At 50.9% G+C, this 17,618-nt stretch overlaps 1 protein-coding gene across 7 annotated transcripts in view; it reads left to right on the top strand.

Moving 5' to 3' along the window:
* The window catches only part of CASK (calcium/calmodulin dependent serine protein kinase), a 226,110-nt gene extending 208,924 nt beyond the window's left edge, over positions 1-17,186 (top strand). For all 7 annotated transcript variants that reach the window (XM_084870108.1, XM_084870112.1, XM_084870110.1 and 4 more), the window contains 5 exons: positions 1,793-1,873; positions 1,981-2,061; positions 4,842-5,044; positions 10,900-10,983; positions 15,171-17,186. In XM_084870108.1, the coding sequence (XP_084726234.1) occupies positions 1,793-1,873; positions 1,981-2,061; positions 4,842-5,044; positions 10,900-10,983; positions 15,171-15,347 (626 nt within the window). In that variant the 3' untranslated portion in view covers positions 15,348-17,186. The remainder of the gene's footprint in view (positions 1-1,792; positions 1,874-1,980; positions 2,062-4,841; positions 5,045-10,899; positions 10,984-15,170) is intronic.
* The last annotated feature ends 432 nt before the right edge of the window (positions 17,187-17,618 follow it).

The raw sequence follows: 17,618 nt of genomic DNA, 5'->3' as shown, positions 1-17,618 counted from the left end.
CTGTCATGCTACTCATTCATGGTTAAGATACTGATGTGTAACATATCAGTTCATCTGTTTGTCCTGTCCATGGTGACCATCTAACTCATTCTCATGTGTGTTTTCAAATGACGGGTCTCATTTCAGTAGGCTTGGATTTAGGCTCTGTGGAGGGGAAGTGGGCCCACCCACCACTCAAAAATCTTGCTCCTCTGTGAGAAGCTTGATTGCTTTGTCTGTTAAAATCTGCTGACTTGCTGCTGCACCTCAGTGCACCCCGGGGGGCGATAGGTAGGAAAAGCAGTGCCGGCAGCACTCCTGGTTTTATTTTGGGGACTGTCGTCACTCCGTCACCACCACAGCGTGACCAGCTAGCTCTGCTACGCAGAGAGCCTCGTGTTCATTCCGATGTTGTAAGGCTGCCATGCAGACGCAGAGAGCATTTCTTGGGTTTTAGCTGTCGCTAGAGCCTTGGCTTTGAAGACTTTCAGTCAGCCTTTGTAGGGCCAAGTTCTCAAAAGAAGCAAATGCAGAAGTACCCATTAACATGCACTAACCCTACTTCAGCATGTTGCATTTCTGTCTTTTAATATTTTGGGAATGACACTTTTGTTTGTTTGTTGTTTGTTTGTTTCTTTGTTTCTGATCTGTTGCATTCCAGAGTAGCCTACTTTGCATTTGACAGTTCTTTGCTACTGGGAAGATCACAAACGTTAAGGACTGAGCTGACATCCGAAGGCATTTGGCCGTTTTGTTGCAAGGCACAGAAGCTTCTCTTAAAGACTGACTGAAACACCCCTCCCCCATTCTTGATTACACTGGGGAATCCATTTTATTGAATTTCCTTTCACCCCTCTAAAATCTGTAGCATGTTCCATACCCCCAAAGAAGGAAATTGCAGGGTGCCCGGCCACATTCGGGCATGGCCACGCAGAAAAGCATTGTAGAAAACACAGGTGCGTGATGTTAGCCGCCTTGTGAGGATTCTCAAACGTGTCTGAGAATCGCACAACCTTGAACTTGCACAGGAACGGTTACCCTCTCGGGCAAGTCTTTCTCCTCAGTCTGTAATGATAAGAGAACTCTCTTTCGCAAAGGTTTTCCAGTTAAGGCTCTGCTTCATGCTTCTTTCCATCGTGCACTGCCCACAGGCCCACAGCCTGGGCCCCGTGGAGCCTGTGTCTCTGCTCACGTCCCCACGGGTTTCCATAGAATGGGTAGCTGGGTTGCAATAAAACCCAGGAGATGCTCATTTCAAAAGCCTGTGAACTTGATCTTGAGAGCACCTAGCATGCTGCCTTCAGCAACTCAGTTGAGAGAAAGAACCATGAAGTTCAAGACCAGCTGTCCATTCATCCCACTTCCATCCCTCACTAGCCTCGCTGGCCTCTTCCTTGGCTCACTTCACTTGCATTCATTCTCTATTCATGTTGGCCGCTGTCTGCACACTTCTGCCTTTTTAGTGTTGCTGGTTTCTTAGAATTGCAAAAAGGTGAACAGCATGTGGTTTTGAATGAGTTCGTATGATTTGCTGGCTACTGCATGAGAGAGATGCGGTATCCTTTAGATTTGGACTTTCATGCATGTGCTCAACGTATCTTTGGATGCCCCTGCTTCTGAAGTGCATTTTCATGGGCTTAAAGATGACATTTTCTTCCGAAAGGCTGTATGATGTAAATGTATTAGAAGTTGGATGCAGATATTTTAAGACATGGTTTTACAACTACTTTAGGTTTGCCAGTAGAATTATCATTGACATACATGAACTGTTCTTCCTGCAAATTTACCTGTCTTCTAAATCTTTGCATTTTAGTGTTTGATCAATTAGACCTTGTTACATATGAAGAAGTAGTAAAACTGCCAGCATTCAAAAGGAAAACACTAGTCTTATTAGGTGAGTCTGATGGGGGAACTCGTGGTTTTCTTATTCTTGTCTTCAAAACACTTTCTGAATATTATTAACAATTGTCTGTTTTCACTTCCTTCCCAAAAATGGCCTAGGTGCACATGGCGTTGGGAGAAGACACATAAAAAACACCCTCATCACAAAGCACCCAGACCGCTTTGCGTACCCTATTCCACGTAAGCTATGTCTCTCTCTTAAGTGTATTGTTTTTCTAGTACTTGTTTAATATTGTCATTTATCTCTTTTTTCTGATTACATTAGTAATAACTATCCTATATAATAAAAGGGTAATATGCAAATCGACTGAACAGTGTAAGGACTGGTTGCTATGACAGGCACTGACCCCCCCTCCCCCACAGTGCATCAATTTCGTGCACCATGCCTCTAGTTCACTATAAGAAATTTGGGCCTGGCCAGCATGGCTCAGTGGTTGAGCATTGTGGTAAACCAGGAAGTCATGGCTCAATTCCTACTCAGGGCATATGTTCAGGTTGCAAGCTAGATCCCCAGTGGGGGGCGTTCAGGAGGCAGCTGATCAATGATTCTCATCATTGATGTTTCTATCTCTCTGTCCCTCTCCCTATGTTTCTGAAATAAATAAATAAAAAAATCTGGAAGATCCAAAAAAGAACAAAGAAAATGAGTTATTAATCCCAACCCCACCCCCCTAGTAAGAGTGCTGTAAATATTTTCTTTTATACCCTTCCAGTCTTCTCTTAGTGCAGATATGTGGAGTATGTGCTTCTGGTTATTGTTGTTGTTTTTAACAAAATTGGGCTCATCCATTCTGTTTGTATCCTGATTTTCCAAAAGTGTGTCATAAATATTATGCAGATGAAGTATTCTTCAGAAAAATAGGTTTTGATGATAATATTGTTTTTCTTTGATATAACAATAGTTTTCTTACTCAGAAACTGAACTGCTGACTTTATCAATGTCAAAATCCACTCAATGTGCTGCCAGTTGTTTATTATAAAGAACTTTAAATCTATAATATCTTTATTCCCCTTACCTTCTGTGCTTATCCTTTACCTCTTGCCCTCTTTGTTCTCTCAACTTTAAAATGAAGTCATTCTAGAGCACGGGTGGGGAACCTTTTCTGCCAAGGACCATTTCGATATTTATAACGTCATTCTGGGCTGTACAAAATCAACTTAAAAACTAGCCTGCTCTTGTAAATAATGGCTAAGACTTGGAAACAGCCTAAGTGCCCATCAGCAGATTAGTGGATTAGAAAACTGTGGTCCATCTACACAATGGAATGCTATACTGCGGTGAAAAGGAAGGAACTCCTACCATTTGCAATAGCGTGGATGGACCTGGAGAGCATTATGCTAACTAAGTGAAATAAGCCAGGCAGAGAAAGATAAATATCACATCATCTCACTCATTTGTGGAAAATAATGAACACCATAAAGTGAAGAACTAAAATAGATCCAAAGACAGAGAAGCATCGAGCAGATGCTCAAACCTCAGAGGGAAGGCAGGGGAGGGTGGGGATTAGGGGGAGAGATCAACCAAAGGACTTGTATGCATGCATATAAGCCTAACCCAGTGGTCTGCAAACTGCAGCTCGCAAGCCACATGCAGCTTACGAGCCGCAGTTTGCTGTTCTGTTGACTAATGAATTTGCCGACCACTAGATAGGGACTTAATCACAAGGAACAACAGCCTGTAATTATTGGAATCAAGAGTCTAGGTTAGTGGTCGGCAAACTCATTAGTCAACAGAGCGGCAAACCGTGGTTCGTGAGCCGCATGTGGCTTGCGAGCCGCAGTTTGCCAACCACTGGCCTAACCAAAGGACACAGACAACAGGGAAGTGAGGGCATGAGGAGGGGGGCAATAGGGGAAGAAGTACACATATGTAATACCTTAATCATTTTTTAAATTTTTTTTAGATTAGCCGTTCTATTTGGTCATACATTTAATTGACTCAGCCCTGATTGCCTAGAAACAATTTCCTGAGCTGTCTCTGCCACAACTACTCAGCTTTGCCCTTGTGGCATGAAATTAGGCACAGACAGTGTGGAAAGGAATGGGCATGGCAGTGTGCCGGTGGAATTTGATTCACAAAAACAGGCCGTGGGCATATTTGACCCACAGGCCAGAGTTTGCCGGCTCCTGGTGAAGGTCTTTCTGAACACGAGGTCTGCATCTGGCTGATGTCCTTGTGTGTGCAGAACGGCATGTCTCTGCTGTGTGCTAACCTTCTCCTGCAAGACGCTCCGTATGAGAAGAACCCAATGGGCCTTACGTTCAGGGTCTGTCTCTTCACTGTCCAGCACAGTGGCCAGTAGCCACGTGTGTCTATTGAACCCTGGAAATGTGGCTAGTGAGACTGATTAACTGAAGTTTCCACTCATCTTCAATTGAAATAGCCATATGGAGTTTTCTATCTCTTAAATTCTTTTTCCTTTTTCCTTTGTATGTAAGGCATACACAGTGAGTTAAGTTACTTGTGGGTCGTTTTGTGTCTTTCTCATGTGGTGACCCCTGAAAGAACGAAATGAATCTTACCTAAACACCGAAAGATTCATCAAACCAGTGGTCGGCAAACTGCGGCTCTCGAGCCACATGTGGCTCTTTGGCCCCTTGAGTATGGCTCTTCCACAAAACACCAAGGCTTGGGCAAGTCTATGTTGAAGAAGCGGCGTTAGAAGTTTAAGTTTAAAAAATTGGGCTCTCAAAAGAAATTTCAGTTGTTGATATTTGGCTCTGTTGACTAATGAGTTTGCCGACCACTGCACCAAACCAAACAACACGCCAGCTGTGTGGTCTGATGTCACACAGATAAATGCAACTTCCAGAATTTCATTCTACAAAGCTACGAGGGCCGGGGACAGGGTGTGAGGCACACACTGTGGAGCCCACAGTTCAAGGAGAGGTTAGATTTGGGAAGGCCCACTGGGAGCCAGGCTCCGCCTTCTAATCCTCTCTTGGCGTGTGGCTTGCAGACACCACCAGACCTCCAAAGAAAGATGAGGAGAACGGGAAGAACTACTACTTCGTGTCCCACGACCAGATGATGCAGGACATCTCCAACAACGAGTACCTGGAGTATGGCAGCCACGAGGACGCCATGTACGGGACCAAGCTGGAGACCATCCGCAAGATCCACGAGCAGGGGCTGATCGCCATCCTGGACGTGGAGCCTCAGGTAACGTCCGGCCACATCCAGCCCAGCACCCCGCCTGCATGCCGAGCTCGGGTTTTGCCATCACAATACCATCAGAATGTCATGGGCCACGTAGCTGAGTAAACTACAGGAAAGCAGCAGGGATGAAGGCATCGTGGGTTAACCGTCCAGACGACATACTAATTGCTGGATTCGGTGCACACACCAAGTATTTAAGAAGCAGGGTCTGTCCTCACCTGAGATTCCTTCTACTCGGGAGCTCAATGAACTCCCTGGTGGGGTCTTGCTAGAAATCCTACAGTAATCTGGCCTCAGGATGGGAGTCAGGCCCTTTCTCCCAACAGCCAACTTGACTTCTCTGGGTGCAGCTCACGCTGGCCCATCGTAGCCCCTGCCAGCATCATAGGTTAGTCCCCAGCGAGAGACTCTGGCCCTGGGCCTGGGTCTGAAACCCGGCACCAGCCTATGGAAGCAAGCGGGAGTGAGTCCTGTGGTGACTGGTGGGGCCGGAACGGAGCCTGGGTGGCTGTCCGCCTCCGCCATTTCTTTACTGATGAGATGCCTGACCCTGAACTAAAACTAGGAGGGATGTAGCGAACGTGGAAATGATCAGATGATTTATTAAGGTAAGTCCCACACCGGAAACCATAGAAATCATTAACCTCACAAAGGAAAAAGCCCAAGGCCTACGGCAACCATGCAGATAAGCTGTGTTTCTCCTCTCTGAGGTCAAAGCAAGTAGGGGGAGAAGACTTAAAGCCCCCTAGGAAGGACTCCGGAGTGAGAAACATCAGACCAGGTTGTCAGAGGGGCTGTGATCCTGGGGCTCCCAGGCTGCCGTTCCTAAAGACCTGTTGTATCCCACATCCCTTCGCCCATGTAAATACACGGAGTGGCCAGATGACGATGATCTCTGAACGCATAATAATCTGGCCACTCAGTGTCTGTCCTGTAGAATAAAAGGCTAATATGCAAATGGTCCCCTCCACCAGGAGTTCGACCACCAGGCAGGCCGGCCAACCACCCATGTCCCCTCCCCTGGCCAGGCTGGCTGGACCCCACCCATGCACTAATTCATGCACCGGGCCTCTAATATATATACACACACACACACACACACACACACACGTGGCCAGATTGTTATACGTTCAGAGATCATAGTAATCTGGCCACTCAGTGTAGACTCCGAAGGGAATGGTAGACCAGCAGGCCCTGTTGCATCAGGAGGCTCCCTGTGTATCTGAGGCAGGGGAGGTCCTTCTTAAATGGCCGCCTTATGAGGTGTGGTCCCCTGGCCATCCCCAAAGAGAGAATGGCCCCTGCGCTCAGGGTCTGTGACCAGGCGCCCACCGCTCAGTTGCTTAGCTCCCAGATGCTGACAGCCTGGCCCACGGGTTCACCCATTTCCATTTCTCGGCACCTGATGGGCTTCTTGAACTTGGAATCCAGTTAAGGGGCTGGGAGGTGAGCAGACGCTCGACAGTGTGCTTGGCAATCATCTCAGACCTGCAGAGAGCTAAATAGATGCTGTGTGTGTTCGTAGTTTAACGACTGATCCCTCCTCACCAGGGATTGGAAAAACCTTCTGGCCAGGGCTGGCTAGAGGCCAAGTCTCAATCCTGGGCCTGGTCCGCGGCGTCCTCTCCTTGGGTTCCACACTGGTCTTCACCTGAACGTCGTTTTCTGCTGGTAGTAACGTCTCTAGCAGTTCGCTGGCTGCAGGGCTCAGACCCCTCCGCATTGCCCCAAGTCCACTGCCAGGGCTTCCCGCCTCCCATGCCGCTGCTACCGCTGCTGCTGCTACTGTTGTCACCATGCTCCACGCCCCGCTCTCTCCATGCCCTGCCCTTGGCCTTGCACAGCCATACATTGCTCTGCACTGCTGGGCGGGGGCACTTCTCTCAGCCTTTTCAGGACATCTTCGCAGCACTTTCTGTGTGGCCCCAGGCACCTGGGCACCCCTCCTCCTGGCTGGGTACTTGCCCTGCACCCCTGACTGCTGCATTCTTCTCTCCTGTATCCTGTGTCCCCACCTCTGAGAAGCATGGTCTGGCAGCGCCACCCACCCCTGAGGACTTGCAGGAGGCATCCTATTCTCCCCCTGAGCCTCTCTAGGCCCAAGGCCCTGGGGACCGAGGTCGCCCGCATCCTGTTCCTCCCGTCGGTTTGGTTGGCCACCCTGGTCCCAGGCTCTCTGCGCCGGGCCACACGTGCTCAGTTTAGACGTATGCTCAGTCCTGCGCTCACACTGAATGCCGCACCCAGTGGTCCAGCTGTAGGTGCCCACAAGGCCTCGCCTACTGGGTTTCACCCTCCACCGGCTTGGCAAGGCTGACTTGCTGTCGGGCCTGGTCTTATTGCTCCAGGGACGCTTTCTCCTTGGGACATTTTTCTCCATGCCTGCCCCACCCCAGCCTTTGAGGTCACCTCCTCTGCTGTATCTCATGACAGTTTGACTCAGCCAGCCCCTAGTAAGCTCCTACTGTGTTCCAAGCACCGTGCAGGAGCTAAGAACGCACGTGGGAAGGCGAGCTGGTGAGGATGCAAGCCCTTCCTCTGTGGGCATCGCCAAGTGTCCCGCATGGGAGCAACGCCGTGTGGCATTTTTAAAGCCTCTTGCTTCTCTCCCTGCTGACACCACCCCCACTGCGTGTGGGCCACAGAAAGACCAACTATCGCTGGTGTTCAGCTCTAATTCCGGTCCAATACTTGGGACCATCTTAACTTATTTCAGACAGTCAGGCCAAATGGAGCACATCTATATATATAAAAGCCTAAGTGACCAAATGACTGGCCAACTGGTTGCTATGATGTGCACTGACCACTAGGGGGCAGACGCTCAACACAGGAGCTGCCTGCTGCTGGTCAATGTGCTCCCACAGCCAACCTCCCATGGCTAGCCAACCTCCCACCAGCCAGGCTGAGGGACCCCACCCATGCACGAATTTGTGCACCTGGCCTCTAGTGTCTAATAATACTGTATGACAAGACATCATACTATGATTTTAAACCTCCAGAACCATGGCAGAGACATGAAACTAGAAGAAAAGATGTAGCCTGGCTGCGTAGAAATTATAATAATAGGTTGTGTTCCGATAGCACTCTCCATCTTGCCAAGCATTAGGACCCCTTACCTGATCTTTGTAACCCTGAGACAGAGATTGTTAGGGTTTTTTAGACTACGAAAGTATTCACAACTGAGAGAAGACCTAGATACAGAGAGAGAAAGTTTATTTTACTTTTCCTGCAGAGAGAGGGCTGGTGTGTTGCTAATCAATGTAAAGGCAAAGAACAAAAACAGAACTACTCCCCTTTTTAAAGTCTTGCCTGCTGTTGACAAGGAAGGGGGAGGGGTTGGGGGCTGACATTGAACAGCCATCAGGGGGTTGTAGTTTGTTAGTTCTTCAGGAGACAGTTGGGGCAGATGTCTTAGGGAGGTGTCTTATCAGTATTTTTCCCAGGCCTGTAAACCGTGCTTAGAGTAAAAGTTCAAAAGGGGAGGGAAGTTTCTACTAATTATCCCTGAGTTGTAAAAACAGCCGGAAGGAGGGGCGTGCAAGAATGCGGCCTGGAGAGTAACTTATCTTGTCTGATTAGGAATCTAGACTGAACAAGGGCCGGCTTCTGACCCAGGAGCTGTTTGGTGAGACCCACTGGCTCTTCCTTAGATTTTTGTACAAAATGACTCAGGGCCCGCTCTTCTGTACTTTTTAAGGTTGCAGACCACATAAATGGTAAAGATATCTGCATCTTAGGTACTTGGTCACGTGGTTTTTTATTCCTTGAAGACGGGTAACCTGAGATTAATTACTGACCATAGATGAGCCATAAAGTCAGCTTCTCTCCCCAGAAGAGAACTGAAGAATTTGCTTTAAATGCTACATTCGTGTTACTTTGGCTGTTTAGATCCAGTGTGTTTCCAGGGATCTTTCTAGACTCCATCTCCTCTTCGGGGTTCAGAAAAGAGCTATTTGCCTGGAAATAGTAACAAATGTGTGTTTCATCTAAAGTCAGAAAGGAAAAGTGTTGGCAGATCATTGGGAAGTCGCCTATTCAAGGCCTGAGAGAGGGAATCTCTGTGCAGTGACCTTGAACCTCAGGCCAGCTGAGGCTGCACAGTGAATGAAAAGCACTTGAGACCCATCAGGGAAGCAGAGGGCAGGACAGACCCTCAGGAACATAGGGAGCGCTGGGTGGCTCTGCAGGAGGAATACAGCCTGGTTCTCAGGCACAAGGGGCGTTGGCCGTGTGATGGGCACAGGCTGCGTTGGCCGTTTCACGCAGGAAGTGCAGGATGACCGTGTCCGCATGGGTGAAGGCCAAGGGCGTGTGTGCGGTGCGCAGGGAAGGGCCGTCTGCGGGGAGATCGTGTCCTCTGAGGAGTGTGTTTGCTGCGGGTGTGAGGCGGGAGCAGGTGAAGAACGGGGTGGCTGTCAGGCTGGGTCGCTGAGCAAAGGGTCCCGGCTTCAATTCTGGTCAAGGGCACGTACCTCAGTCACAGGCTCCTCCCCAGCCCAGGCCCTGGTAGGGTGCTTGTGCAGGAGGCAACCAATTGGTGTGTGTCTCTCAGATCGATGACTCTCTCTGACTCTCCCTCTCCCTTCCATTCTCCCTAAAGATCAATGGGCAATATCCTCGGGTGAGGAGTAATAAAAAAGGAAGGAAGGACAGGGAGAGGGACAGAAAGGAAAGAAAACCAGTGCTCTATGCAGCTAACCCTCACCCAAACAGAAGAGAGAGGCGGGACAGGGGCGAAGGGTGGCAGGCCCAGGCACAGGCGTCATAAGAAAAGGCCAGGAAGCCAGACAGAGCTTGGCCCACTCTGGAGTCTCAAGTCCTTGGGCGAGGCCAGCCCACAGGGACAGCGGCGGGGGGCGGGGCAGGGAGGACAGGCTGACAGGTGAGCCTGGGCCAATTCCTGCCGGGGGTCTGACATGTGTGCCAAAAGCCGTGCGTTTCATCCCAGTTGAGTCTGGAACGTAGGGAATGGCAGGTGCAGAAAGGAGTCTAATTGCTACTCATTCCACCCGGAAAAGAGCAGGGCGAAGTCTGCCCAGGACAGACTAGTTTGGGGAAACTCTCAGAAGGACAGCAAGCTGTGTACCCGGATGCGGACAAGTGAAATGCACCTCCACACACATGGAGCGCGTGCCTGTGTGTGTAACTGTGCTCCCGGGGGTGGGGGGTGAGCCGTGCCCTCTGGCCATGCCAGCTCAGTGAGGGGCTTGGATGCCAGGGAAGGAAGCTGGCAGGGGCTTGGAGGCCCTGGAATGTAGCATCTCCTCGGGGGCCTGTGAACTGCTTATAGCCCCAAGCTGCTCCAGGGGCTCCAGACCCCAGCTCTGAGCAGAGTCTCCCCCCACAACCTCCCACAATCCCCCTCCCAGCCCCCAGCACTCATTAGGGCAACCCATATGCTGTGAACACGGCCTCACGGCGCCAAGGGTCACGGTCTGCCCGTCCTGTTAGCACCTTCGGGTTGGAAGTGGGGAGCGGGCTGTGGATCGGTGGGGAGGCCAGTCGGCCGGTCCCAGGCTCCCCCAAAATGCCCCTCCTAGACGTTAAGGTGTCGGCCACCATCAGCAGCCAGCTCAAAGCGAACCCCCAGCAGCACGACCAGCGCTGACTTGTCTGAACAGCTCGGTCAGATTGCTCATGAGATGCGTAAGAAAAATGTCCAGGCTGTCGCCTCTTGTTTGCTGGTGGCTGTCGCCTCGCCCTTGGGAGACAAGGGGTCCTAGGGGGCTCGTAGCGGTGGTCACTCACCTGGTGAGACCCCTGGCCAGAGTGGGGGTCACGCCTTTGCGGCTGGGTCAAGTTCTAGGCTCGTTTGCAAGGTGAACTTCATCTCCTAAGTCTCAGTCTCTCTCACGCAGGCGCTGAAGGTCCTGAGAACCGCCGAGTTCGCTCCTTTTGTTGTTTTTATCGCCGCACCGACCATCACCCCGGGTTTGAATGAGGTAAGACCTGGTCAGTGTCCCCCCACCGCGCACCCCCCACGGCCAGGGCCCGTCCCGATGCTGGCGGCCAAGGCCATGTCCCTGGCGTGTGGTCCTCGTTCAGGGTCAAGAGCGAGGCCAGACAGGCGTGTTCCCCCAAGATCAGCCATGAGGCAGACCAAGCCCTGCTCCCCGGCAGGCACCCTGTGGCCTGATCAATAAGTCTACTTTTATTTCAGTTATTTCTTCTGTTTTTAAAATGCTGTGGAGACTATTGCTCATGTCTCCTCTTCCCCCATTGGCCCCCTCCAGCCTGACCCCGGCTCCCAGCACCCCACTGCCTGTGTCCATGGGCCGTGCATCTATGCACACGCGTTCTTTGGTTGTTCACCACCACCCCACACCCCCCTTCCCTCCCCAAGATCCCGCCCCCTGTTCCCTCCTCCATGGCTCTGGGGCCACTCCGTTCCTCCATTTCTGTTCATTGGATTCCACGTGGATATGAGGGCGATCATGGGCTCCTCTGAAAGACTTTCATTTTTTATTTTTTAATTATATTTTATTGGCCGAAACCGGTGTGGTTCAGTGGATAGAGCTTGAGTCTGCGGACTGAAGGGTCCCAGGTTCGATTCCGGTCAGGGGCATGTACATTGGTTGTAGGCACATCCCCGGTAGGGGGTGTTCAGGAGGCAGCTGGTCGATGTTTCTCTCTCATCAGTTTCTAGCTCTCTGTCCCTCTCCCTTCCTCTCTGTAAAAAATCAATAAGATATATTTTAAAATATATATATTTTTAAATTGATTTTTTACAGAGAGGAAGGGAGAGGGATAGAGAGTTAGAAACATCGATGAGAGAGAATACATCAATCAGCTGCCTCCTGTACACCCCCCCCCCACTGGGGATGTGCCCGTAACCACGGTACATGCCCTTGACCAGAATCGAACCCGGGACCCTCCAGTCCATAGGCCAATGCTCTATCCACTAAGCCACACCAGCCAGGGCAATAGGTGTCCTTTTAAAGAGCTCGCACCCCCTCCGCCCTCCCCTCCTCATAGCGGCCACCAGGCCCAGGTCTGGGCCAGGGATGGCCTTGCCTGAAGGCAGTACCCAGCCAGCCTGGCCTTGGCGGGCTATCGGGCTCCATCCGCAGCCCCTGCAGTGGCACTCACGCAGAACCGCCACGTCGGTCCCCGGGGATGAGCTCAGTCCCTGTGAGGCCAACACAGTGAGCAGCGGCCTGGGAGACCGGGCTGGTGGCTGGGAAGGCCCTGGGGCCGGCTGATAGGAAGGCAGCCGTGGTGGGGCTTACCTGTGGGTCATTCTTCTTTATAATTTCCCCCCATGATCCCCTCCAGCCCGCCCTGCCCCCTCCCTAGGCCCTCACCACCCCGTTTTATGCATCCATGGGTTGTGCATACATGCACACAGGTCCTTGGTTGATTCCCTCCCGCCCTCCCTCTCCCTCCCCGCCTTCCCTCTGAGGTTCCGCACTGTCCATGCTTCCAAGTCTCTGTATCCGGGGTCATTCTTAAGGGGAGACTCTTGCCCTGAGTCCCCCTGAAATCCATCACTTCTGCAGGGAGGCAGCCACCAGGGGGCTCTAGGCTCTGCCCGGTGAAACCAGGGCTGCCGGATGTTTGCTGCCTGTGCCTTTAAGGAGGAGGAAATGGTGAGGTTCCTGTGTGACCTCTGTCTCCAGCCGTCACTTGGGGCCGTTTTCTCTGCAGAGGGGGTTCCTCTGTAGCTGGGCTGGTTCCCCTCCGGTTAACACGCAGGCGCTGGAAGCTGCGCACCGTGGTTCCAGCTGCCCCTCGGGTTGCCATGCGTTTTTGTTGAATCATCATCTTTGCTTTGTTTTTGTTTGTTTTGCCTGTCTCCCCGCCCTGTGCCAATTTTCCATAGCTGCCAAAATGGTGCAGGAAGTTGCCTGTAAGTACCAGCAGGAGGTGATGCGGTGCAGCCTGCTCACCTGCGGGTGTAGGATGTAGCGGTCCCTCCCGCAGCCCCTGCTTCTGCTGCGCAAAAGGCATTTTGTTTTCACTGAGGGACCCCCTCCCAGCCCGGCCGCCCCCCCTCCCGGCGAGCTGTCCTGGAGGCAGGAGCTGTGACAGATGCAGCTCCGTCTCATCAGAGCCAGAGAGGGAGCTCGTTCCTGTGCTGAGACCACATGCCAGAGGCCACGCGCTCGGCCTGGCCTCCCCGGGGTGTCCTCAGCGCCCCAGCTTTCCCAGCAAGGCGGAGGCTCTGCTGGGGGTCAGGAAGCCCAGTTCCCGCTGTCCCCCAGCAGCCCACGCTCGTTTGTTGTCACTAAAGCCCCAGTGAAAACACGATGCTTTTGAAGTGCGAGCGGAAAGCGTGCTGATGCGGCCTGAGAAGGCGAGGAGCCCAGGTCTTATCAGCACCGCAGTAGCCACCGCCTGGCGTCCCGGCACGCCAGGGCATACTGGCAGGAGGAGGCACACAGCAGGCGGCCCCCACAGGCTGTCCTGGAGAAAAGATGGGGTTCCCCACCTCCCTGGTGTCTGTCCCTCCCCACCGCTCGCCACCATCAGCCGAGTGTCGCTTTGGGTCCTCTTTCCAGAGCCTTCCCCGTCCCCCCAGGCCCATGAGGAAGGGTCCCAGGCAAGAGGGGGGCCCTGAGCCGCAGGCGGCACCATGCTCCCAAGTCCCCGGCAGCACCATCTGTCATCAGAGGCGCCCACGTCCCGGGAGAGCTGCTCTGTCCCCAGTACAGAGCCAGCACTCATCACATCTGGTCACGGCCAGCAATAGTCTGCCAAGTGCTTGTTCTTTCCATAACATGTAGTGAGCGCTTACTGTATGCAAGGCCCAATGCCCAGGACACGGCGAGGAGGGGCACCCTGTTTGCAGCCTCGGTGGGGGGACGGTACTGAGCTGATAAGAGGTGTTTCATTGCATCTGTGTGTGCTGTGGGACTCCACCCAACAGCTCGCCACCCAGCGCTGGAGGAGAAGGGGCAGCTAATGGGACTGAGCAAGTTCCCTGGCTTCACACCTGAACTTGTCCATTGAACTTGCAACATTGAATGGTCCAAAAGTCACAGGGGCGGACTCTCTGGTGACTCTTAGGGGGCCCTTATCCTGAAAGAAGAACCACCCTGAGGCTAACAGGAGACTCTCATGACCGTGACTGTGACCCTGAATGTCCCTTTGCTGCGGGCTCAGCCAGCGACCGTTCTCCGGGTCTGTCACCAGCTCCGGAGTGGAGGGAAAGTTCTTGCCAGGAGTCAGACTCCCTAGAGCTCAGCGGCTGCCTCTCCCTCAGTTCTCCCCCTTAAGGAAGCGGTCGGCAAACTCCTTAGTCCACAGAGCCAAATACCAACGGTACAACGATTGACATTTCTTTGGAGAGCCACATTTTTTAAACTCAAACTTCTTCTAAAGCCACTTCTTCAACATAGACTCACCTAGGCCGGGGTGTTTTGTGGAAGAGCCACACTCAAGGGGCCAGAGAGCTGCATGTGGCTCGCGAGTCGCATTTGCCAACCACGGGCCTAAGAGCTGCGCATACTTATAGATGGTGACATTTGGCCCTTTCCAGTCCAGACCAATTTGAGGCAACTCATCAGATGCCAGTGGCTGTTGCGTCTGGGAAATGGCCTCGTTTCGTCCATTATCTGTAACAGCCAGAAAGCTTCGCCTCTGGCGTCCACTGCTGCTGAGTGAGGCCATTATATGTAATTGAATTCCCAGAACATGTTGAGCCTCTAAGTAGAAAGGAGGGAAATGCAACTTCATTTGTTGTGCGGAGGGGAGCCAGGCAGGGGCTCACCTCACCCCAAAGCCCTCCCACCGAGCGGGGAGCAGGAGAGAGGCTGGGGATGAGGGGGCCGGGTCAGAGGAATGAGGACAGAACAGCCAGGCATGGAAGGGGTCAGGGGGCCATGTGTTTGCTGAAGAGTGTGTGTTTTCTCTGGTCCATCCGGTTTGGTGTGGAACTCTTCGCTGCATGGTGAGCGGTCTGGGTTGCAAGCAGGAATTCTGTGACCCAGAACTGGCCCTCGTCTCCTCTGACAACGAAGTGGACCTGGCCTTGTGCCCCAAGGCGGCACATCGAGGCCTGGCCTTGGTTGTTTCTGACACTGAGACGAAAAGCAATGCGCAAAGAAAAAGAATAGCGCTGACTTCTCTCTTCTCTCCCTTTCCCTCCTCCCCTGCCCGCCCCTGCCTCCGCCCCCTCTCCATCCAGGACGAATCTCTTCAGCGCCTGCAGAAGGAGTCTGACATCTTACAGAGAACGTACGCACACTACTTCGATCTCACAATTATCAACAATGAAATTGATGAGACAATCAGACACCTGGAGGAAGCCGTGGAGCTCGTGTGCACAGCCCCGCAGTGGGTCCCCGTGTCCTGGGTCTATTAGGCCTGTGCTCAGATACCTGCCGCAGACCTGGGAGCCACCTCACACATGGAAACGCCTCTTTGTTATCGGCCTTGTGTCAGCAGGTCGTGGTCCCTAGAGACTACCTAGTTGTAGTGTGACCTACATTTATAATTATTGTCATGTCCGAATTAGGTAGGAGGAGAAAAACAATTACACACTAATTTAAAGAGACAGTATCTTTTTTAATCAGTTCTCCTAAACTTTAATAAAATGTATCTTTAAATGTATGTATTATTCAATCCTTTGGAATGTTATATTTTTTGAAATCATAGCTTTTTATTTCCAAGGCCCCTAAAAACTGCACAAAATAGATGCTGCTTTCTATAATCTATTTTAATAATAATAAACAATGATTCTGTTACCTTGACCGGGGGTGGAATACTACATTTCTTTTTAGAGTCTGATTTTCTGGATTGGAATCTCTTTCTTTCCTTTATTTATTTGAAACAATCAGTCTAGTGATGACAAAAACAGTCATAAATTTTTAAAGGCCTTTTTTCTCTTCCGTTTTTTAGAGTAGTCTCCTTTTTTTAAGTCCTTGATGTAACATCCAGATGATGTGATACTGTCTCTTTGAAGCCCCCTGTAAACCTTTTAGAGATTTGAACTTGGGTCTTGACTCTTAATGCATGTGGACAGTCGCGAGCGTTTATGCTGTTGGTGTGTCTGTGTTGGACAAAGCAAGCTGTAATTACAGCCGAGTACATTCCGCTCACGGGGCACACCCAGCGAATAAGAATAAGATGCTATTATGACTAAGTTGTAAAACCTATGCACATCCCTTGCATTTCGGGCAACTTTATAAAAAAAAAACATGACAAAAACAAGACTGATTTTTATTAATAATAATCATATAGTGAACTGTGTTTGTAATTTTGTCTCAATTTAATTTGTTGTAAGGTGGGAGGGGGAATTGCTGGTTTCGCCATTTCAGATCTGTGTTGTCTGAGAGTATTAACGTTTTAATTAAGCAAAGAAATGAGGATTTTTAAAATGTATGTCATTGTTTTAAAAGCACCCATTTTAAGAGAATATACTGTGCAATGAAGAAACCAGTTTAGGCATTTGCTATAAACTGAGTTATTCCAAAAGAATAATCTATAACAGCCCTGTAAATTCCTTTAAGATGCTAACTAACAGGACAGTTTGACCAAGTTTTTTAAATATACTTCCTTTTATGTGTTCAATATTAAAAGCCTTTGGGTCCTTCATTTCATTATAGATTTGTTCAGATGTACAACCGATAATCTTTCCGATTTTATAATTCATTAGATGCTCATTGAACCATCAAAGGTCCAGGAGCGACTATCATTTGGAAGGACAACAAATCACTCCACCAGGGCACAGCTCAGACCATGCCTGGCTCCTAGAGCACACGCGGTCGCCCAAGGGCCACCATATCCCATGGTTTCCCTTCCTCTTGCTATATCCCTTGGCACAGGAGAATCATCTGTCCTTGTTGCTGTAGAGACATTAACCATCTCATCCCCCTTACATGAGGTCACATCCTTCCGATACAGCAGATTCGGGCTGGGGTTTTCGACTCTTGCCAGAGGTCAGTGGAAGGTTTTCCATGATAGCGTCAGGGTGTGTCACATGGTTCTATTAACCTGAGATCCTTGAAAATAAAACACCATCGTGTTTGCTTTTTGGCAGTTAGATGGCCTCATCGCTTTGTGCCTTTTGGCAGGATGTGCAGGGTGTGTTCTGAGCTGAAAAGCTCCTCTTGAAGGACCACACAGAGAAGACGTTTGTATACTCCTTTTGGGGTGTCATCCCTCGCCACATACTCTTATTAAATGATGCTGATTTTTTTTCTCTGATGTTGTCCTTTGTCCGTAACCAGATGAGTCTGCAACTTACCAACAAGATGTTGAGCGAACTGCTTCTGTTGGGGCCCCGTGGCAGGGTGACCAGACCACCGTAGCCGCAACATCCTGGATGGAAGGAGAAACCCCAAGAGGTGTTTAGGGCTGTGCTAGGATTGATTCCAATCTAACCGATGCCAAGGCCAGATAATCATTCCCTTGAAGGTACTACAATCTGGGCTCTTCTCAGCGCGCAAGGGCCCGCTCTACCTCTTTTCCAATGAAGCACAAAAAAGCAATCTGCTAACACCTGGGGCGAAGCAACTCCTCTGAAGAAACCCCCTTGCCCTCCTTGCACTTTCAGACCAAATCATGAGAGATGCTGACCATGCCACGTCGCTCACTGTGGATCAAGCAGAGAAAGAGAACAGCGATGCCAAGC

Source organism: Pipistrellus hanaki (genome assembly GCF_964339955.1).
Source record: "Pipistrellus hanaki genome assembly, chromosome: X".
Classification (NCBI taxonomy): domain Eukaryota; kingdom Metazoa; phylum Chordata; class Mammalia; order Chiroptera; family Vespertilionidae; genus Pipistrellus; species Pipistrellus hanaki.
The sequence above is the reverse complement of the archived record's forward strand: the minus strand, read 5'-3'. Positions and strand labels throughout refer to the sequence as shown.